The 23,261-nt window shown below is 40.8% G+C and overlaps 1 protein-coding gene across 4 annotated transcripts in view; it reads right to left on the reverse strand.

The window, feature by feature from the left end:
• The window catches only part of ADGRG2 (adhesion G protein-coupled receptor G2), a 129,896-nt gene that overhangs the window by 13,774 nt on the left and 92,861 nt on the right, over positions 1-23,261 (reverse strand). For all 4 annotated transcript variants that reach the window (XM_025438029.3, XM_025438027.3, XM_025438022.3 and 1 more), the window contains 14 exons: positions 19,803-19,855; positions 18,881-18,936; positions 15,698-15,737; positions 15,167-15,204; positions 13,649-13,743; positions 13,044-13,110; positions 8,354-8,745; positions 5,635-5,806; positions 5,282-5,438; positions 4,058-4,201; positions 3,212-3,334; positions 2,517-2,562; positions 2,273-2,376; positions 1,238-1,359 (listed from right to left, as the gene is read on the reverse strand). In XM_025438029.3, coding sequence (XP_025293814.1) covers positions 1,238-1,359; positions 2,273-2,376; positions 2,517-2,562; positions 3,212-3,334; positions 4,058-4,201; positions 5,282-5,438; positions 5,635-5,806; positions 8,354-8,745; positions 13,044-13,110; positions 13,649-13,743; positions 15,167-15,204; positions 15,698-15,737; positions 18,881-18,936; positions 19,803-19,855 — 1,609 coding nt within the window. The remainder of the gene's footprint in view (positions 1-1,237; positions 1,360-2,272; positions 2,377-2,516; positions 2,563-3,211; positions 3,335-4,057; positions 4,202-5,281; positions 5,439-5,634; positions 5,807-8,353; positions 8,746-13,043; positions 13,111-13,648; positions 13,744-15,166; positions 15,205-15,697; positions 15,738-18,880; positions 18,937-19,802; positions 19,856-23,261) is intronic.

Raw genomic sequence — 23,261 nt, forward strand, 5'->3', positions numbered from 1 at the left:
GAATTAGCATCACATTCTGACAACCCTTATGTGAGCATATCTAAGAAATTTATTGTTATTCTTTGGTAAATGTCTATATGCATAAATTTCTTCTCTGTGTGTGTGCACCAGGGGCAGGCATTAAAATCAACAACCATAACAACAACAAAGGAAAAATCAAAGCAGAATATCCTCTGTCATAACAATATGGAAAATTTATATTTACATTTCTGTGGAACTTTTTATATGCTGACGGCTGACTCACCCTTTTGAATAATTTGTAGTGGAATCGATGGAGCACCCACCCTCATTTCTCCCAAACTACTTCTAGGAGCACTGCTGTTGCTTCTCATACAATAGGCTCCTATATTCAGATCTTCAACACAGAGCTGGTCCCATATTATGTTATTAGTTAAAATGAGATCATGGAAAGAAGAGTTTAAACTATAGCTAAGTGAAACATGCAGAGGAAATTAGAGCTCATTGATGACATGTGCAAGTCTACATGTGTGAGATTAGACCTGGTGAAATCATTCTGAGTAATGGCTGGCCTGATGGTAATTTAGTCTCATTAATCCTATTTCCAAAGGTCAACTAGAAGATCTGTAGTGACAGCTAAACTCTGAGTTTGGCACTGCAAGGAAATTTGTGCATTTCCTGATCAGTGTCCAAAATCTAAACCCCAGACCTTACATACTGTTTGATTTACTTAATGTAATAAAAGTGCCTATATTGCTTTATTTCCAACAGAATTTATTGGAATCCCTCCCACTCCCCAAAGTGGCCCCTCAGGTAAACCAAGAAGGAGATGCTATCATTTAGAATGTCATTCTTGCTGCACTTGTGGAATATTTATCTTTTTCAGTGAGGCTTTACACCTTTTCTTCATCCTCATCCCCATACCTGCTATTGTTTTTAATCTTTTGTGTTTGCCCTGTGTAACTTCGAAACTTAGTAACTTAAGCATAGCTCATTTGCTGTACATGAAGCCATGGTCTAAATCAGATTATAAGCTCTTAGCTTTCAAGGTCCTGCATCAATCTTTCATTTCACACTTAATGTCAGCTAGGTAGCAGGTATCATTCTAGGGTAAAAAGATGATTAAGACACAAAAAGTCCCATGAAGTTTTGCATATAGGTGGCACCATTATATGGTATGTAGCATAAAGTAGGCCAAGGAGCACACTTAGTTAATACATTTTGGCAACAGAGGTGAGTACAGCATCCTATAATCCAAGTTTCCAGTGTGGATACTCACTCAAAGGCTAAGTAGGTGACCAGAGTAACCGAAAGAAAAATTGATGAAAGCCCACAACCAATATATGTGATAAATGTCAAAGCCATCATCTGAGCAGGTGGCAAGGATGTTCGAGATAGGTCCTGGAAAATAAAATACTGCTTTCAAGACCAAGTATTTTAAATAAATAAAAGAGCTATGATTTACATTTATTGAATGTTCTAAGTGCCCAACCATGGCTCATTCAACAAACATACGAGGTAGACACAATTATTATCATCAAGTCAAAATATGAAAGGGAAGGTTAACCAGAGATGTTAAATAATTTGCCCAAGGTCACTTAAGTATGAAATGGAGGAGCTGGGATCCAAATTCTGGTCTGGCTGACTCTAAAGCCCATGTCCATGATCAGTACAGATGATTTCATTTGGCTTCCCATCTTTAACAAAGCAGCCATCTGATCACCAGCATCCTCTGCCACCTGTCAGTATTGGGAAGCGTATCCTATCAGCAAGGCCTTGGCATTATGATGCACTGGAAAAGCACTGGGCTAGGAGCCTAAAGAGCTGAATTTGGCTTCAGACTCTTCTATTTCTTAGTTCTATGACTGTGGACAATGGTCTAACAAGTCTTAATTCTAACTTCTTTTTTTTTTTAATTCTAACTTCTTAAAATGACAATAGTAACACCCCATTCCACCTATCTTGTAGGACGTTGAAGAGACTACATAAGATAACTTAGGACAGAGCATTTTATGAAAACTTTAAAGTACAAAGTAAACAATTTTTCTTACACATTTTAATCTGAATTCCGTAGGCCATGCTATTTAAAAGAGGAAAACTTATGTATAAAAATACACTGGGGATAAAAAAACTTCCATGTTCAAGTATTTTCTTTCAACTACATTTGCTCATTGGAAGAGTAATTTCATTGATCTCTAACTTTGCCACAATATCACACCTGCTAATCAGTCATCCATCACATTAGACATCATGGTGTGACACCCAGCTACCCTTCAGACCCAGAATCTAAAGCCAGGTAGTGTGGGGTTATTACCAGCAAGACACCAAAGCTTGTAAGGTGGCTGCAGGTACAGATGGTTTCATTCAGCTTCCTGTCTTTAACAGAGCAGCCGTCTGAAGACCAGCCTCCTCTGCCACCTGTGGGTATTAGAAAGAGTATCTGTCCTATCAGCAAGGCCATGGCATCAATGATTGCCCCTTCCTCCTCTGTCCTCCTCCTCCCTCTGCCCCTGCCCCTGCCCACTCAGGACTGAAAAAAGGTAACGACCAGAACCTACCATTTCTGCCCAAGTCCCAAAATACACATCTCACTGTTAAGTCTTCCTGCAGCGGAAAGATAAGTGACAAATAATTAATTTATTGAAATGAAGAAACTGATAAGCAATCAGAAAAAAATTATGAAATTTTTTATTTCAGAATATCACTCTTGATTTTTGGAGAATTCTTATTTTATTCTAGTCCCTAGAAGCAAGCAAGTCTCATATAGGTCAGCATTTCTTAAACTCAGCAATTGTGCATAGAAATCACCTTGAGGCTTTGCTAAAATGCACATTCTGATTCAGGGGGTCAGCGTGGGGCCTAAGAGTCAGCATTTCTATCAAGCTCCCAGATGATGCTGAAAGTACAGGTCTGCAGGCCACATATGAGTAGTAAAGTCATAGATAATGCTCAGTCTTAACTGAAATGAGAGATGTCTTCTCTTTGGGGGTGAGAATCAGACCTGTAGCCACAGACCTAAATGCACTAAAATTGGGGGATTGATGATAGCTGGCTTTTGCACTGCACTTTGTTAGAAATTAGGTGGTCAGTTATTAGGCATGCTAAGATCCCACAGACAATATGATCCTAGTCTCACACACTGCCTTAACTGAATTTGGGATTCGGCTGGATATCCTTTCCTTAGGCCAAGTCTGACAGATGTGCTTTGTGCAAGTGTATCCGGTCATGAATAGACCAGACAGGTCTCTCCCACCTGGCTCGGGTTGATGTGCTTTAATGTAATCGTCACATTTCTTGTCAAGTTCTTAACGGTCAGGTTTGCAACACTGGACGATATGACGTAGCTGATCAGAGAGAAGTTCTCCAGGGAAGGGTCCTAGCACACCAAAGAATCAACAAGATGGCAAGGGTAAAAATGAGATGTCATCAGAGAACTTTAGAGCTGGAAGGGACCCCAAAGACCATTAAGTCCACACCATTGATTTTATAATCTAGGTGAGAAATCAAGAGTCACAAAGTGACTTTTCCAAGGACTACAATTAGAAACAGAGCTTACTCTACTATACAGTGCTTTAAATACAGACTTAAATTTCACAAACTGACACAACAGGACCCTCATGAACTGTAAAGGGAATAGAACATTACGCCACTTACACTGTGTATTCTTGAGCAAGTTAACCTTTCTGCACTCCCTCTCTCTCTGTGTGTCTCTTATGAATAAATAAATAAAAATTTTAAAAATTAAAAAGAAACTGCAGGGGAACCTGGGTGGTATAATTGGTTCAGCATCTGAGTCTTGGTTTCAGCTCAGGCCATGATCATGAGGTCGTGAGATCGAGCCCCATGTTGGGCTCTGTCCTTATCGGGGAGTCTGCTTAGAGTTTCTCTCTCTCTCCCCCTGCCCCTCCACACTACTCTCTCCCAAATAAATAAATTAATTAATTAATAAATCTTTCAAATAAATACATAAAAATAAACTGCAAAAAATTATAAATAAATAAAAACAAACTGCAGCTTTCATGTGAAAAAAAAACAAACAAACGAAACCGCCCCACTCCAAAATAAAACTTAAACAAAAAGCAGTGCTAATTAACTTTACCTGAAACAGGGCAGGTGTTTCAAAGAAGTTGAACTGAACCCTGGAAGCAAGCTCCACATCATTAGCTGGTAAATTACTCATCAGTGATGAAGGCAGAGTAATAATTCCGATACTGTTCTCAGGAGCCTGAGTTTCCAGAGAAACCTGAAAATCAAGGAAAAGATAATAAAAATGCCTGGGGCTAGTATAATGAAGAGATGGAAAACACAAGAACTAATTAAGATGGAGGATCCTATAAAAGCATTTATTTGTGGTACCTCTGTAAAATTGGTTCTTATTTCTCTGATGCTATGAAATTGGAAAGGATGTATAATAGGGAGATGAGGCCTCAGAGCAGGAAAGGGAACATTTTAAAGCTACACAGAGGGATCCCTGGGTGGCACAGCGGTTTGGCGCCTGCCTTTGGCCCAGGGCGCGATCCTGGAGACCCGGGATCGAATCCCACATCGGGCTCCCAGTGCATGGAGCTTGCTTCTCCCTCTGCCTGTGTCTCTGCCTCTCTCTCTCTCTCTCTCTCTCTCTCTGTGACTATCATAAATAAATAAAAAATTTAAAAAAAATAAAAAAAATAAAGCTACACAGAAACTATCAGAAAGTGTAGGATGCTATATGTCAATTATAGCTCAACAAAACTGGGGGAGGGGGAGGTGCAGGGCAACTGCAAACACCAACTCGGCCACCTGTTAGGACAAAGTCTTCATAGAACCACATGCACTAAACTCATAAAGGGAAGACTATAAAAATTAAATTAAAAGGCAAGAAAGGCATGATTTGGTCTGATTTGGGCATTTCCAACCCCTAATCCCTCTAATAGGTGGATAGAAAACACTAGAAGCAGGATTGATACACCACTACTGACAGCAACGCAGTCGAAACACTTGTTAAAATGTTGCAATGCCTTGATAAGTAGCTGATGTCCCCACTGTCTTGCAACTGCCTAGAACCCTCCACTGGACACTTCTTCCCACCTGAGCCCCCTACTTCCCCACAAAACTTCTACAATATAGCTGCTAGAGGGTTAACACTGGGCACAAGGACCTCTCAGATCTTGCTCCCGCTAAGATCAATGTCCTGTTTCTGATTTTGTGGTGCCTCACTGTTCTAGATGTTAAATATTTTGAGTATCACCCTTGACTATAAGCAGTACCTGCCTCCATCATGAAGTACATGGAGACTACAATCATATACAAGGAAAGGTTTTTACCACAATAGATTAGGATGTACCTGAAGATTTGCTGGGTCTTGGGCAGCAAAGGTAGTTGTGTTGAAATTACTAGCATTGACTCTGATCACCGCCAGAGCCAAAGAAGGGGAGGTTAGAGTTATGGTCTTGGTTGAAAAATTCAGTTGTAAACCGATGTCATCCACTATTTTTAGCAATCTGTAAAGATAAGTGGTAGCTCAAATTCAGCACTCTCACTTCTCCATTCTAAGCAGAATATGCAGTAGCAATTGAGCCAGTCATCATGAACCTCTTACGTGGAAGAAAAACACTTGGCTATAATTAATCCTGATAAGAAGTATCGTTATCATTAGAGGGTCCCCTCTCCCGACCACATCAGTTTGCTAAGTCATACCTTTGGGCCAGAGGAGCCAGCAAGGCAGGTGGAGAATGAAGGAGTTTACTGACATGATTTATCATTTCTCCCGCGAAGTTAGGCTCCAAGCTGCCCAAGGATAGAGCCTTCTCCATTTGGGACACTTGGTTCTCAAGATCAGAATCACTGATGCTGCTGGTATGAACAATTTCTATAATAGAGAACAAAATAATTTTATGAACACATAATGGAAAAACCACTAATAAAGAGACACAACATAAGACTCTATGACCTGGCCAACCTACTCTTGGGTATTTGCCCCAGGGAAATGAAAACATGTCTCAAGAAAACTTGTTTGTGAATGTTTATAGACGCCCTTTTCGTAATAGTCCCAAACTGGAAACAACCCAAATGTCTATCAACTGAAGAATGGATAAACAAACTGTGATCCATCTATATAATGGACTATTTATTACTCAGTAATTAATAGGAGCCGCTGATACCTGCAACAACATAGATGGATCTCCAATTCTCCAATGTATTATGTTAACTGAAAGAAGCCAGTCTCAAAAGGCTGCATATGATTCTCTTTAGATGACATTTTAGAAAAATTGAAAGTATTGGAAAACAAAACAGATCAGTGGTGGCCAGGAGCTGGGGTCTTAGATAGGAGTTGACTACCAAAGAACATAAAGGAACTTTGGGGGTGGTGGAAATGTTATACATCATGATGGCAGTTATGTGACTATGGGTGTTTAATCCAAACTAATGGAACCATAAACATTTCATCTATCCATAGATCTGGATGAATTTTACCACATGTAAATTATACTTCAAGAAACCTAACTGTGGCTCCTGGCTAGCTCAATGTGAAGAGCATGTGACTCTTGATCTCAGGGTCATGAGTTCGCACCTCATGTTGAGTGTAGAGATTATGTAAAAATAAAATCTTAGAAAGAAAAAAAAGAGAGACACCTAACTGAAAAAAATGTAAAAGCATATCAGTGTATTTAGTGTGTATTTATATAAGTATAAATATACTTCTATCTAATTTATATCATGTGTACAGGATTTCACATGGTTAACAAGTGGCTCTTTTTGTGAAAAAGAAAGTATCATGAAATTAATAGCTCTATGACCACCTGTAAAATGGTTTTCAATAGTGTTTTTAATTGGGAAACAATGCTACAAACCTGTCTAGCAACAAGAAAGTCTCTTAATTCCACCACCTAACACCCTATTTCTTATTTTGCATGTTCCCTTCTAATCTTCATCCATGTGTTATACTGCTATAAACATAGTGTATGAACTATTTATTGTTGCATTTTCATTTCACTCAAGACTGTAAAGATGCCCCCCCCCCCGCCCCGAGTTTAGAGTTTCGTCTAGCTGTTCTTATGCCTGGCTGCGAACAGTTATCCTGCTAAGGTGGCTTACAGTACCTCTTTAGTCCTCTCTTGTGGAACTGTTAGTTTGTATCTACTTTTTAGCCATCAGGTAATACTCTCACATCTTTTGTATGTATGTCACTTTTGTCCTGTTGTCTCATTGGCTAACGAACTTCAATTTTACTTTATTCACCATCAGTCATTAAATTTTCTCTAAACTGAAGCCCCAATGATTTTATAACGTGGCCTAAAATGTCCGTATGTATAAAGAAAATTGAGAGAGCAGTGCAGATTCAAAGAACTATCAAGTCATTTGACAGCCACTCTCAGCCTCCTGGGGATGCTCCGGGGGAGGAGGCAGAGACCACACCCTGAGCTCTAATCTGTCACCAAGAACTTGGTTTTGTCTCCCACTCCCCCAATAGAGGAAGGTCTGCTCCTTACTCACTAAATTGAACCTTCACTGCATCCAGAATTCTGTTGCATCTTCTGCTTCTTGTCTTTATCTCTTTACCTCCAAGACTACTTTGTGTGTGGGAGCCCTCTGCAGGTTCCATGGCATTCTCCTATAGACCATCCTTCTAAACCTAGTGCAGCTAGTGTGACTATTTCCATCTTAAAGTCATGGAAGCTGAAGTCAGGAAGAGCTAACTGGCTTATCCCAGATCATTGCCAGTGAGGACTCAAAGCTAGGTCTTCTGAATGTTTCTCCCCCACTCACAGCAACCTGGGCTCAGTCCCACCTCTGTCACTCTGCGATGAACCTTTTCTCAAGAATGCTAAGTTTTTCTTTTGTCATCTTTCTAAATGGAATTACTGTATTTAATAGTACAAAAGTTTTGGGGGGCTCCCAGGTGGCTCAGTTGGTTAAGCATCCAATTCTTGGTTTCGGCTCAGGTCATGACCTCAGGGTCCTGGGATTGAGCCCCGCACTGGGCTCCACACTCAGCAGGGAGTCTACTTGAGATTCTCTTGTCCTCTCTCTCTCTGTCCCTCCCCCCACCACGCTCTCTCTCTATCTCTCCCTCTCTCTAAATAAATCAATCTTTAAAAAAAAAGTTCAAAAGTTTCCTATTCAGAATGTTGAAAACAGTGACCTAATAATCTTTTGTAGGAGAAAGAAACCTATAAATAAATAATAAAATGAGATATGCCTCAGCTATTTCTCCACTCTCTTGGTCAAAGCAATCAAACTCCGCTATATCTATGTTCTATGAAAATCTTCAGGAAATCTCTCGAAATCAAGCAGACATCACAAAAAGAAAGTTTGACATGGTCTTATTACAGATATCTTGATTTGGCAGGCTGGCATCTGCATTTCAGGAAGCCAGATTATAACAAACAGCAGCAGCGTGGCTCCTCATATTTACCTGTCTTGTCAGGAGGTGTGCTGGTCGTGATGACATTCACAGGGGCAGACGTGGTAAGAGAGGAAAGTGAGGATTTCATAGGTGGTAGTGTGTAGGAAAGATCAGTTTGGTTCATAGAAGAAGAGACTGTTCCAGAATTGGGTGGCATGTCAATGGCAGGGCTGGAAGATAGGGAAGCTGAAGGCTGGGGAGAAGGAAGCTGAATCACTCGTGTTGGAGAGGGAGGGCTCAGGGTTACAGGTGGAGGATTTAGAGGCTCAGCAAAAGAGAAGGTACTGGAGACCTGGGATAGAATAGTGGTCTGGGGAGCAGCTGGGATGGAATTTCTAGAAGAAGAAAATGGTGAGCCATCTGGATGACCAGCAAGACATACAACAGGATCCTGCAGGTCGCTAAAGGAAAGAATCAGAGAGATGCATGTGAGATACGAATGGGTCACAGAGAGGCTAATCTCCTCCTCTGGCAACCATCTGACACCACCAAGGTGACTTGGCTCCATCAGGGACCTGCCACTACTCCCAGCCTCTGCCCCTGCGTGCCCTCTGTGCCCTTGCCACCAGCCCCTGGACCTGCCCACTTCTACGACCTGGGAGAAGATTATGCAGGCGAGAGGCTCTTCTATGAACTGCCAGTTCTGGTTCACTCACTCACCACTGCTCTTGGGCTCTTGTGCCTTATCATTTATCACTCAGTTGCCGAGATCCTGGAACATTTCTACGTGCTTCTGGAGGAGGGGAGCTGTTAAATGCTGCTACCCACCTGGTTGGTTTTCATATATTAGGGCTCTGTCTCATATGTTTGCTTTAGATTTTACAAAATGTATTCTCAAAAAAAGGTAGAATCTCATGCCCAAACTGTTCCTAACATACTGTAAAGTTCTCTAGAAATTTAAATACCAAAATATAATTTTTCTTTAATGTTCAAATCCACATTAACAAAACCAGCTCATCATTTTCAGAACAACTGATTTGACTTTGAAGCCAAAGCATATCCATTTCAAAACTATATTTGCACAGAATAGATTCATAAACTCTAAGTCAACTCAGTATTAACATGAGGTACAAAAGGGTATGGCATAAATTTTAAAAGCGGCCTTAAATATACCAATAACAATAAACTGTTCTTCAGGTTTTTCCTGTAGCTTTTGCAAAGCACACAATTCAGTCAATTTCATTTACAATCTTCTGTGTATTGATCCATATTAGAAAAATGTGCAAAAATCATTATTAATGACTTGGAGAATGGAATTTTTTATTTTGGCAAATACTCATACTGGTCTTAGTGAGTCACAGGTAAGCCTTTCCTTTCCATGAAACCTCAAATTTAGCTCACTCACATGCAGTGTAATATTGGCTGGGAAAGGTAGTTCACACTGCCTTTTTTTTTTCTTTGATGTACTGAATTTTGTTTCAAGAAAATCTTGAACTGAGGTCAATAACACATAAACTTCTGTGAAATTGATGAACGTAGGAATCTGTCTAATTAATTTTAGACTGCAATAGCCCAGGATGATGCTAACTGGCACAGAGTCTAACTGGCACATAGTAAGTGACCAGGAAATGTTCATTGAATGAAATAATGAATTAAGCTGGGGCCAAAGGGGTCCCCAGTTTGTAAACCAGCTATGCCCCCAATGTTGCTTTAGCCCAGTGGTTCTCAACCTAGGCTGCACATGAGAAAACCCAGAGGACTTTAAAAATATAGAGAGATTTCTGTGGCCTACTCCCCAGCATCTGTTTTGGTTGGTCTTGGTGCAGCGGTGAGGTTCCCAGGGCCATATATTTTCACAGCATGGAAGGTTGAGAAGAACTCATCTACTATCAAGATCTACCAGTCTTGGGGTTAGGGGAAGAGCAAGCAGAGGGGGGCAAAAAATTATTACCTAGGGAAGCCTCTCATGGGTCCAGTTTTATACGGTGATCTAAGAGCACCAACTAGAATGTGTCTTTAGAGCTTCTCTTGGGTGAGAGGACCTAGGAATATTAGGTTGAGGAATTCAAGGCAGGTCATGCCCATAAAAAGAAATGCTGGCTCAGTCTAGTCTGGCCAGACAACTGCCAGAAGCCTCGCTACACAGCCTGAGGTTCAGGACAGCAGTGCGGACGAAGGCGTGCCAGACAGTCAGAAAGCTGATGAGTCAAGGAGCCTTGCCTGAGGCTCCAGATCTCCTTAGTCTTCTAGGAAATCACCCAACTGCTCTGAGACTCATTCTTTGAATTGTATATGGTAGCAACTCATCAGGCCAAGTCATGGCAAAGGTGCTTTGCAAAGTATAAATTAAATTTCCTTCTTGCATCTGGGGTCCTACAGCAACCAAATCCCCCAGCATAAGGGTTCCCATTCACTGGGCTCCAGCATGAAGAGGCTACCCTCTCTCTAATGCTCTTGGCATTTCTGCTACTCAGAGCCCCCCATCTGTTGGTAGAGGCACACCGGGAGAGGCCGAACAGTGGTGGGCAATGGCAACCATACATTAGAAACCTCAGAGCAAGGACGCCTGGGTGGCCCAGCGGTTAAGTGTCTGCCTTCGGTTCAGGGAGTGATCCTGGAATCCCAGGATCAAGTCCTACATTGGGCTCCCTGCATGAAGCCTGCTTCTCCCTCTGCCTGTGTCTGTCTGTCTCTCTGTCTCTCATGAATAAATAAAAAAAAAAAAAGAAACCTCAGAGTGCTTTAGCACAGGTGCAAGGGCTCCCACTCCAAACCAACCAAACTGTTCTCTGGGGTGGGTGCAGGCATCCACATTGGTTTTAATATGCTTCTTCACCCAAGTCCAGCCTACATACAGTAGACTGTACTGATCTTATATTTAGAGCTTGAGGATTTGTATACATGTATACACCTATATCATCACCACCCAGATCAACACCAAAAAGGCCACTCTGACGTATCAGTAGGTTTTAAAAGGGCCTGACAGGGTATCTGGGTGGCTCAGTCTGTTAGGCATCTGTTTTACACTCAGGTCGTGATCTCAGGGTCCTGGGATAGAGCCCCACGTCAGAGGGGACTCTACTTCTCCCTCTCCCTCTGCCCTTCCCCCTGCCCGTGCACTCTCTCTCTCTCTCTCAAATAAATAAAATCTTTAAAAAATTTTAAAAATAGGGCACCTGGGTGGCTCAATCGGTTAAGTGTCTGCCTTCAGCTCAGGTCATGATCTCAGGGTCCTGGGTTTGAGCACCACATTGGGCTCCCTGCTCAGCGGGGAGTCGCTTCTCCCTCTGCCTCTGATCCTCCCCTTTCTCGCTCTTTATCTGTCTCTCTCTCTCTCTCTAATAAATTAAATCTTTTAAAATTAATTAATTAATTAAAATAAAAGGGCCTGAGGTATTTGCAATGTGCAGCCAATCTTAAAAACCAATGTATTATAAACACCCTGAGCCATCACCTAATTCTAGCCTAGTGGTTCTCATATTTAGTTGCACATTAGAATTACCCCACCCAGGGGGCTCCTGGGTGGCTCAGTCAGTTAAGTGTCTGACTCTTGATTTCAGCTCGGGTGATGATCTCAGAATCATGAGATTAAGCCCCACATCAGGCTCTGTGTTCAGTGGGGAGTCTGCCCCTCCCTCTGCTCGTAGTCTCACTCTTTCTCTCAAATAAAGAAATAAATAAAATATTTTTTTAAGAAGTCACCCCACCCAGGAATCCTGAAAAATCTGGAAGCCTGGGCTGTACCCCAGACCAATGACATCACCATTTCTGAGGGTGGGAGGCAGGCCTTGGTGCTTTTAAAACTCCCCAGATGATTCCAATGTGCATCCAGGGTTGAGAACCACTGCTGTATGATCTAGACCCACTACTCAAAGTGGGGTCCATGAACCAGCAGCCCTGGCTTCACCTGGGAACTTGTTTGAAATTCAGAATCTCAGGTCTTTCCCAGACATGCTGGATTAGAATTTTAACAAGATCCTCTGTGACTAATACACTCAGCAACTCCTGAGAAGTGCTGATAGGGCTCACTTCCTTATTTTACAGAGGAGGAAAATATATATATTTTCCTGAGACTATATAAAGGACTCTTAAAAACTGATCAGGGGCTCAGTTGGCTAAGCATAGGACTCTTGATTTTGGCTCAGGTCATGATCTCGGGTCATGAGATCTAGTCCTGCTTTGGGCTCTGTGCTCAGTGTTGAGTCTGCGGGAGATTCTCTGTCTCTCCCTCTGTTCCTCCCCCTGCTCTCTCTCTCTCTCAAACAAAGAAACAAACAAATAAAATCCTAAAAAAAAAAAACCCAACTGATCAGATATTCAGTAGAAAAAAGTGGGAAAGACACGAACAATTAACAAGAAAGATATAAAAAATGACCCCCAAATACATGAAAAATGTTCAAATAGTCCTCATAAGAGAAGTGCAAATTAAAATACCACTGAGATACCCTTTCTCAACTACCACACTGAAAAAATATGATGGCATTTGGTTAGTGAGGCTGGGTGAGGGGCAGGGGCCAGAATATTTGTAATACTCCCCAGGTGATTTTAATGTGCAACCAAGATTGCAAACCATTATTTCAAGGTAATGGTCCAAATAGAAACTTGATACAACAAAAAACTGCATTTCCCCTAAAACTGAAAGCCCTTCTTCGCTGTTAAAATTCCAAACTTCCTTAGCCAGCAGGGTGATTAAATATTATTATTATTAATTATAATAATTAATAATTTTAGGAAAAAAGTCAGCATGTTTGCTACATACCACTGCAGTTTTCCCAACTCTTCCGGGGAGGAAGGGCAGGGTGTCCTGACAGAACAGCAGCACTGCTCTGGAGACAACAGAAAAGAAAAGAAGAAAATACATGGTCAAGAGTAAGGCAAGACAGATGCTCAGATCCACCAAATATTATGGTTCCTACACTGGCTGTATTTTATAGTGCATTTGTCTAAAACAGATGATAAAATAAAACTGGATACTATTATATTGACAATCATACATACATAATAAGTGCTCAAAAATATTTTTTGAGTAAATACTTTGGGGGAGGTTATATACATGCAATATCAGTTGCTCTTCAGCAGCTCCTTAGAAGAATTTCGAAGTAAATAGAACCAGTAGCAATCTATCAAACACTCCAAACAGAGGTCTCCCTCTCTCAGTAGGGTTTTTTCTATCATGTTTCAAATACAGTATACTGAAACTTTATTGAAAAAGTGTGAAAAATCACTTTTTAGAGCTCTCCAAAAACTGAGAGTCAAAACAGAAAGCTGTAACATACTTAAGTTTATCGATTGTATTTTCAGTTTTAAAAAGAACACATAAAAGTCATGTGAAAACAAACAGCAATAAAGGCAGAGACAACTTACCCATTGGTTGGATCTTTACTTTTTTCAAAGCAACCATTATAGCACATATGTTCATTGTTTTATTCATTTTTATTGTGAATGTACAATTTAATGTGCTGTAAAGAGAAATACATATAACCAGAATGTTACTAAACTGGAAACCTACCTACATATTTGTAAATGCTTTTTCAAGTTTGGGAATGAGGAAAGGAGACACTGATGCTGTGAACTTGCAACGTCAGCCCAATAAGCCTGTGAACACCCACGACTCTCAACCATGAGACATTTATAGAGGTTTCCAGTTGCAGAGGTTGCAAACCAGAGACCCTCTGACCACACAACTACTGAAACATTTTGCCTGCAGGAACTATGATCTGGCAGGGGTGTAACTTGTTTGCAAAGACAAGCATCTCAACATCTAGAGTGTTACCCTCAGCTAGCTACTCACCTGGTATCTATCTGTAGGCATTTGAATTTCCATCATGGAAGCCCTGTCATATACCAGCCTAGGTGAACGTTGAGGTCTCTTAAATCCAAAATCTCTCTGGCAATTCAATCTAGATTATCAGATAACTAGCAATTTAAGACATTACTGATTTGTTTTGTTTTACTTTAGTCTTGATTTATGTGAAAAATTACTAATGTTGCAAATAACAAAAAGTGGTAAGTGAAATAAACTAAATATGTATAGTGGATAAGGATTCAATCTATAGTTTCATGAATAATTGCCACTATTTGTACCAAAGAATAGCCTCATGAGCAGAAGCTGTAATTTTCTAGGTCCTGCACTCTGATAGGTCGCCCAGGATTCAAGGGGCAAGATTACTGATTTATATAAGTCATTCGCTTATGCAGCCAAGACAGCCGATGGACACAATTTATAAATGATCATCTGTGCAATTTAAATAATTGTTGGGTAATCTCTGATTCACCTTGCACACTTTTCAATCTATTCCTCTCTCTCCTTCTTCTCCCAAGCACCATTATTATACTGCTTCTTCTCTGTCTGGCCTTCACTAGGCTGGACCCCTGGGAAACATTTCTTGGTTATATCGGCAGCCCTTGGGGCTAAGGACACTGATAATCCTTAGCATCGCCACACCAGAGGCAATGGCCCAATCCCACCCACCCCTCTGTGAGTTATAAAAAAATGAGAAGATGGGGACACCTAGGTGGCTCAGTGGTTGAGCGTCTGCCTTCAGCCCAGGGCATGATCCTGGAGTCCCAGGATTGAGTCCCACATCGGGCTCCCTGTGAGGAGCCGGTTTCTCTCTCTCCCTGTGTCTCTACTCCCCCGCCCCCGCTCTGTGTCCCTCATGAATGGATAAATAATTCTTTTTAAAAAAAAAAAGAAAGAAAGAAATGGGAAGATAGATGTGACAATGATGTGTTTCAAAGAATAAAACCATATATCCAAAATGTCATGAATATGTATTTATTTTAGAGGAAAATATTTGAATTTGCAACCTAAGACCCCTCAATACTTTATTTCTCATGAATAGAGAACTAATACGGATAAAAGTATTAAAAATGACTGACCTCTGGGCCTCTGCTGTAGCACACACTATAAAGTAAGTCTGAAACAAATAAAAAATATACTGGTTACTTTGACAGTTGAGAATGTCAGACAAACAACCCAGGACTTATCACAGCATCATAGAATCTTAGACTCACAAGAACCCCTAGGGATCATCCAATTCACATTGCTATCAGATTCCTGTTGTATCGTCAAAGCTACTTGGAACAAACAGGCTCTGCTTGCATCCTGCTACTGTCGAGGAACTTGCTACCACACAAAGGAGCTCATTCTGGAGCCCTCATTTTAAGAAGCTTTAGGTTTTACATGAAGTAAAATCTATCACCATATAATATCCATCTATTGTGATTTCCAGTTCTGATTCTGGATCCCTCCCATTCTGATTTCTGGAGTATGGCACTAGTCTATTCAATCTTTAATAGGACAGATTTGGGAAAGTTTGAATACATCTCTCCTCAGGAACACAGAACTCCGTGCCTTCCCCCAAACAGAAACAGTAATTATAAACAAAGTATAGGATGTACTATGATTACCTCACTTAAGGTTTGCAGGGTTTTGTTGAGCTCTGATCGTCTGTTAATAAAACGAGAGAAATTGACATGAAGGAGATCACTGGTGATGTTAAATTCAAAACAAGTTAGATTTTTAGCAATTAAATTAAGCCTATGGCATTTATTGCTTCCAGTGTTCACTTTGAAGAAAACACTGGGTATACTAAGCGATTCCCACGTGAGAAAAATAAATTATTTATATGACAAGGGAAACTAACCAGTCAGAAGCTGTATAGTTCCAGCCAACAGCAAGATATAAATTATGGTTGAACAATCTTGTTATTCATTAGGCTCGGGCAACCCCCCAGGCAGCTTCTTCTGGCAGAGGGCCCTGGGAAGAGCTGGCCAGAGGTGAAATTTCTGAAAGGGGCCCACCACTCAACGTGGGGCCCTGCACCCCTGATTTCTTCCTCACTCCCTCTCCACCTGCCCTCTCCTGTCCTCTATCTAACGCTCTCCAGTCCCTGATCCCCTCCTCACCACTCCTCTTTAAGACCTTTCCTCATTCCTCTCCTCCAATCCCACTCCCAGTAACACTTGTAAACACTTCTTTTTAAGATTTTATTTATTTGAGAGAGTTCACAAGCTGGGGGGAGGGGCAGAGGGAGAGGGAGAAGCAGACTCCCCACTGAGCAGGGAGCCCCACGTGGGGCTCCATCTCCAGACCCCGAGATCATGACCCAAACCAAAGGCAGATTCTTAACTGACTGAGCCACCCAGGCACCACCCCTCCAACAACACTTTTATTTCTTCTATGTAGAAGAGCTTCACAGGAAGTTAGGATAAAAGAAATCATTAAAGAATTCACTCTAAGAAAATCCCTATTGGGCAGCCCAGGTGGCTCAGTAGTTTAGTGCAGCCTTCAGCCCAGGGCCTGATCCTGGAGACCCGGGATCGAGTCCCACATCGGGCTCCCTGCATGGAGCTTGCTTCTCCCTCTACCTGTGTCTCTGCCTCTGCCTCTCTCTCTCTCTGTCTCTCATGAATAAATAAATAAAATCTTAAAAAAAAAAAAAAAGAATTCACTCTAGAGGAGCCGGGGGCGGGGGGGGGGGGGGCGGGGTGCTCAGCAGGTTAAGAATCTGCCTTTGGCTCTGATCATGATCAAGATCTAGGAGTCCTGGGGTCAGCTGTGTCTGGCTTCCTGCTTAGTGCGGAGCCTGCCTTTCTCTCTTCCTCTGCCCCTCCCCTCGCTTGTGCTTTCCTCTCTCAAATAAATAAAATCTTTTTAAAAAGAAGACAAAGAATTTACTCTAAGGCAATTGTTCTCAACTGGGGGGAGGGGGGCATGCAGGGACAGACTCTGCCCCTCAAGGGACATTGGGCAACATCTGGAGAGGTTTTTGATTGTCACAATTGGGGGCTGGGTGTTACTGGCGTCTAGTGGATAGAGGTTAGGAATCTGTCACACCACATAATAGAGAGCTGTCAGCTCCAAAATGTCAATAGTGCCAAGGCTGACAAGCCCAGCTCCAAGGAATGCACAAAAGTTCTAGATGGTTCCAGGGAAGGTCTGAAGGAAAAAAGAGAAGGACTGTGGCAACAGTAGGTAGTCACCCGGCTTTTCTAGCCAGCAGAAGCCACCTTTCTGAGGGTCTCCCTGGCCCCTGCAATCAAGTCCCACCGCTCTTCTTGCTCTATATTTAGATACACAGAACATCCTTTGGTACCCTGGATATGTCATGTTCACTGGAGGGATTGTACTGTATTGTTATTTGTTTGTATCCTATGTCTGTCCTGCCAGACTCTAGACTCCTGGTTCTAAAAATTGGCCTCATGCTGAAACTGCCAGGGGGCATTCAAAAATACCAACATCCGTGTCCCAGCCCCTGAATACTGATCTAATTGTTACAGATTGTGCCTGGACACCAGGACTTTTAAAAGCTCCCTAGGTGATTTTAATATGCAGCCAGGGTAGAGAACCCTTGTTCTAGAATGTTTTCCATCCTGAGCGTTGGGTTTATCCCCAAGGCCAAACACATAGTAGGTGCTCAACAAATGCACCGTGGCTTTAAATAACTCCTCTGTGTTTCAAGTCTAGTCATTAAGTTGTGTTCTATTTAGAAGTTTTAAAAATGTTATCCTATTAATATTATTTCCTGTCTAAAGTTTAAGATACTTTTAGGACATTGATATCTCCTGCTCTTTATTTCACACATATACTTTGAATAGCTAGGGAAGCTACATTTTTATCAGGAGTTCATAAAATAAGTGGAAAGGACAGAAATACCACTCCAGTCCATCCCAGTTATCACTAGTTTAACTGTTTGCCGCTACACATTCAGGGGAGCCCTTGAGATGTTTGACATCCATCAGGCGGAGTCCTAAGGGTCCTCTCCACCTATGCATTGCTGACTCATCATTGCTGACTCATTGCTGACTCAGTGGAAGCAGTCAAGTCAAATGCTAATTGAAAAGATGACCCTTAAAAAAAAAAAGAAAAGAAAAGATGACCCTTTAGAAGAGTTTTGTTTTGTTTTGTTTTGTTTTGACCTAGGAAAGGTTTTTTTTTTCTTCCATGTCATCATAGATACTCCCAAAAGCTTTTGGATTTGGTTCAAAAGTTGAGGAGACACTCGTTTGAGAGGTAGTAGCAAGGTTGAGAGTAGATGGATTTTATCTAGGATCCTATGCTGCTTCCCTGCACAAGGGTGAAGACATAATGTTTCCCCTTCCACTGACACTCAGGTAAGATGGTCTCCAGGCCTAGACTGACATTTTGACCTTGTGTCTGACCAGGAGCATCTATATTTGTAATGTATTTCTCTCACTGTCCGTGCTTGTCCCTGGAAGCTGGTACCTACTTCATGAAGAACCCCCTCTGATTTTTGAATGACTGATACTTCATGAACACCTGAACAAATGGAATACATGGCATCCTACCTCAAACTCTTCTTCCAACCTTTCTGGCTACCAAATCATACTGCAGCTCAATAACCAGTGAAAATGGACCTCCTACATACCTTCAGAGCATCAAAGAGAACAGCCTCATGGGGCTATTACTTGATGACAAGTGACCACCGTCTATTTGCTAAGAACTTGAGAACTAATTCTTTATAACTTTTGGGTCTATTTCCTATTCTCAGTTCCCAAGAGGAAGATAGCTCAACAAATATCTTTCCATTGTTGATGCCATAACTTTAAATCAAGCAGCAGATTACTCACTTTGATTCCCTTAGAGATGGGATTCCAGATAAGGTGCCATTAGCCATATTTTGATTCTGTTAGGAACACAAAATCATTAAGAATACAACAAATATTGTCATGTGTTTTTTATATTCTCTAACAAGAAGTTGTTCTTCAATTTCATTGATCACCCAAAAAAATACACCTCAAAGACTGAATACTAATTGCATGGAGTATTTATTGTCTAGCTAATGATGAAATACATATTGACTGCGCTAGTTTTTGTTTTTACATTTCCTATAAAAAATATTCTGAATCAGCAAGTCTAATGTGCTAATTAATTTCATTATTCCAAGGGTTCCCCCAAAAGAATCCGATTAAAACTCTCCCCATGAAAAGCCCTGGACTTAAGTACAAGATCCCAATGTAAAGAGGGAACTTGGTAGCAGCCTTCACTGCATTTTCTAGCACCCTCAATCCTTGCCTGGCACATCGTAGGTGCTCAGGAAATAGTCACTGAAAGAACAAACCATATTTAGCTGGGATCCTCTGAACCAATCTAGGTCATGGGAAGTCTGATACTAATGCATCTGAATCCCCCATGGGGTGAAAAAGGATGAGATTCATAAGACTACTCTTAGATTCAATATATTACTTATTGGTAATACCAAGTTTCTCATATAATTTAAAAATTTTAAAGGCCATAGGGTTCCATCGTGTAAACATTCAGCAGCAAGCTTAGTAAAAACTGAAATAGGCTGATTAACAAAGCACCATGATTATTATGAAGTCAAACCCTCTTGACAAAGTCAGTGATTCAACAACACATATTTTATTTAAATTTTGTCATAAAAGTAAATATGCTGAATACCATGAATAATCTGAACCTTAAAACAAATCTTTAAATTCACAAGCACTTGCTTTTTAAGATTGCAGTAAAAAAAAAATCTTTAAAACCTACCTGAGTAACATTGCTTTCTTCATATTGAAACATTATCTCACCTCTAAAAAATGCTAAAAATAAATTTGCAAAACAAAGTTTGAGATTTGCATCCTTAGAGCTTAAGGATTAATACAACACAGGAAAAGATTATCAGATTATTTTATAAACAGTTTCATCAAATTCTTTGCAGGGACTCACATTGACTGTCTTTCCTATTAGAATGTTACTCAATGACCATCAATATAATTTTCAGAAAATGTGAACCATAAATTCTATGCAGGAATGCAGAAAGAGAAAAAACCTGTCTCCTTGTCTAGAAATTTTAATCCTACATGCTGCTCATCAGAGCTTGGCTTCCCATAAAGATGCTAACTTGGGGAATTGTGGCTCTGACATTAAAAATCTTTTTGGGTTGTTCTAGTTACAGTTACATACAAAAAGGCAGGAGGGAAAAAGTGTTTCTCAGAAATTAAGTAGCCTTAGGAGAGTCTATTTATTCCTTGCTGCTTGTGCTTTTTTTTTTTTTTTTTTCCTTTTTAAATATAGCTACCAAATGCAATCTCTTCCCTAGGAACAAAGTTGAGATTTTTGCATTGGATTTTGCATACCTGAATGGTATGCAGGGAGAATCCTTTCTTCAGCTGAACAACTCATTGTGGCTTTCATCCCAGAAATGCCAGAAAATCCTGTTCTTAAAATGCTCACTTGGGAAAAACAGAACTCAATTTCAGTCAACCTATTTTCTACAGGGTAGACTTGGAGGGGCTCCGACTTGATCAGAAAAAAAGAAAATACAGAGTCCTTAACAGAAGTACACTGTGTGCACTTCATAATCTACAGAGACAGAAAACTGGCCTCTTGAGCAGAAGGGCAAAGAGGTCATACAAACTGGTGCAGGTGTCAACCATCTTTTTGGTATCAGATCAGATATTTGAGGTCTGGTGGGCCATCTGTTCTATCAGAACTAATCAACTTTGCAGTTGTAGCATGAAAGCAGCCAAGCAATATGTACATGAATGGCATGGCTATATTCCAATAAAACTTTATTTACAAAAACAGGTGGCAGGCATTATTTAGACTATGGGCAGTTGTTTGTCAACACCTGAGCTGCAGGGCTGAATGCCTTCTCAGCTCATCTTTTATAGCAACCCAAGGTACAACTGATTCCCACAGCCAAGTACCCAATGGTCCACTTCTACTTAAAATAGCCGACAAAGCCACTGGCCCAGTGATTAAGGGGATTTATCTATTTTGGCGACTCTTCTACTGAGGACCTCAACTTCTGCAGATGGATACTGAAATCTCAATTTATGCAGGATATAATTATTAAAAGTAAAGATACCTGAGATATACATAGATTATACATAGATATACATAGCTATTAAAGATTTATTCAGTGTGTCCATGCATGTGTGCGCATGCCGACACCTACAATCCCTCTCCCCCATCTGCCCGTTCTCCGAGTTCATCCCTCAGGATGGGGATGGACTGCATGCTGAATTTCATAAATGTGCTGGGAGCACAGTGGTAGCAGAGCAACTGGGAAGCTTTTGACCCTCAGCCTAACTCTGCCTGGTCCGCTCCCAGTTTTTTCACCAGCCTCCACTTCCCTTAAAGGAACTCAGATTGGAACCTGCGAGGAGTGAAGGTTTCTAGTTTCTGGCAGGATACCATGGAATTTCTGGTGCCAAAAGAATTGGTTCCCTGATGAGGTTGTTTTCACCAGACACTAAAACAAATGGTCAATTCAGTCGCTTAATTGGGGAAAACATTACTCCAGCCAGCTTCCTGGCATCTGTTATTCAAGATGACGGCTTTTTTTTTTTTTTTTTTTTTTTTTTTACTAAATGTTCAATTTTCAAAGTTATCAAACACCATGTAGACACACCACTAAACTAGACATTAGTCACCAGTCCAAAACGCAGATGAAGCGTAAAAATAATGAAATTATAGAGATTTCAATGAGAGAAGGGTAAGGGAAGAAGGAGGGAAGGGGAGTTACACAATGTATGAAAGTGAAATGTATCTAACAAGTGGTTTTTTTTTTTTTTCCCTTCAATCAAAGCCAGCTAGTACCTTCCTACTAAATTCTACCTGGTGGGGATGCCTGGGTGGCTCAGCAGTTGAGGGCCTGTCTTTGGCCCAGGGTGTGATCCTGGGGTCTCGGGATTGAGTCCCACATCGGGCTCCCTGCATGGAACTTGCCTCTTTCTTTGCCTGTGTCTCTGCCTCTTTCTCTCTGTGTCTCTCATGAATAAATATAAAATAATTAAAATAAAATAAAATAAAATAAAATAAAATAAAATAAAATAAAATAAAATAAAATAAAATAAAATAAAATAAAATAAATTCTACCTGATGCAGCCTATCAGCAGAATGCTCATATACATAAAGCTCACATTAACACAACAGAAAATGTTTGTGGACCATTCCTTGAACACAAAGTTTTCTTGTTTTCTAATACTACCCAACTTTAACTTATTTTACTTGAAATTGTTTCCTATGTTTTTCAAACAAATTATTAAAGGAAACAGAACAGAAGGAACAGAAGAAAAGGAAAACACTCCTATAAGGATTGTTTTTTAAGATTGCAATATTACAAAATACTTTGTTACCTTCCTCTTCTCTCTTCCCATGATCCAGTTCTTCCCTGCCACACCATGTTTTTATGTTTTTCACATCTGCTTTCATTGGTTTTAATAAGGGAGCCCAGGGAGCCAACTCGACATGGCAAAAATGGTTGTTTCATTCCTTCTGGCCCATGGCAGAAGGGAAAATATTCCCATTTCAAAAATAGCGTGTTCTCAAGAGATTTCCATCTTAAATTTAAAAATTAGTGGACAGGGCAGCCCTGGTGGTGCAGCAGTTTGGCGCCGCCTGCAGCCCAGGGTATGATCCTGGAGACCTGGGATCGAGTCCCGCATCGGGCTCCCTGTATGGAGCCTGCTTCTCCCTCTGCCTGTGTCTCTGCCTCTCCCTCTCTCTCTCTGTCTCTATGAATAGATAAATAAAATCTTTTAAAAAATAGTGGACAGTCCGGCTTAAAGATGGCAAAATGCACTCTGGGCACTCCTGGAATTAGCATCCAGTTAAACTACGTGTACATGAGGTTTTCAACAATCTAGTAGAGCAGCTCATTTTACTTTTAGTAAAAGACAACATCCTATTTCTAAGCTATAATACTTCAGGTCCTATGGAAAAGCTTGAGGGATTTACATACCAGAAGTGGATTTCAATAATTAAGGACATTGCTAGTTATATCCATGAATCAATTCTAAAGGTATTAGTTATGGATTTAAAGCTATGGTGGAAAATATTTAGTGTAGAGCTTCATGTTCTCATATTAAGGAAGTTAATCCATCATCTCACTAAAGCAATGGGAAGATAATTTCAGGCAGGTCTAAAATTTGCTTTTGTTTTCATTTGGGACCTCTTAGTAGCCAGGCGATATGAAAAGAGACAGATCAGAGAGATACA

This window comes from Canis lupus, chromosome X, assembly GCF_003254725.2.
Source record: "Canis lupus dingo isolate Sandy chromosome X, ASM325472v2, whole genome shotgun sequence".
Classification (NCBI taxonomy): domain Eukaryota; kingdom Metazoa; phylum Chordata; class Mammalia; order Carnivora; family Canidae; genus Canis; species Canis lupus.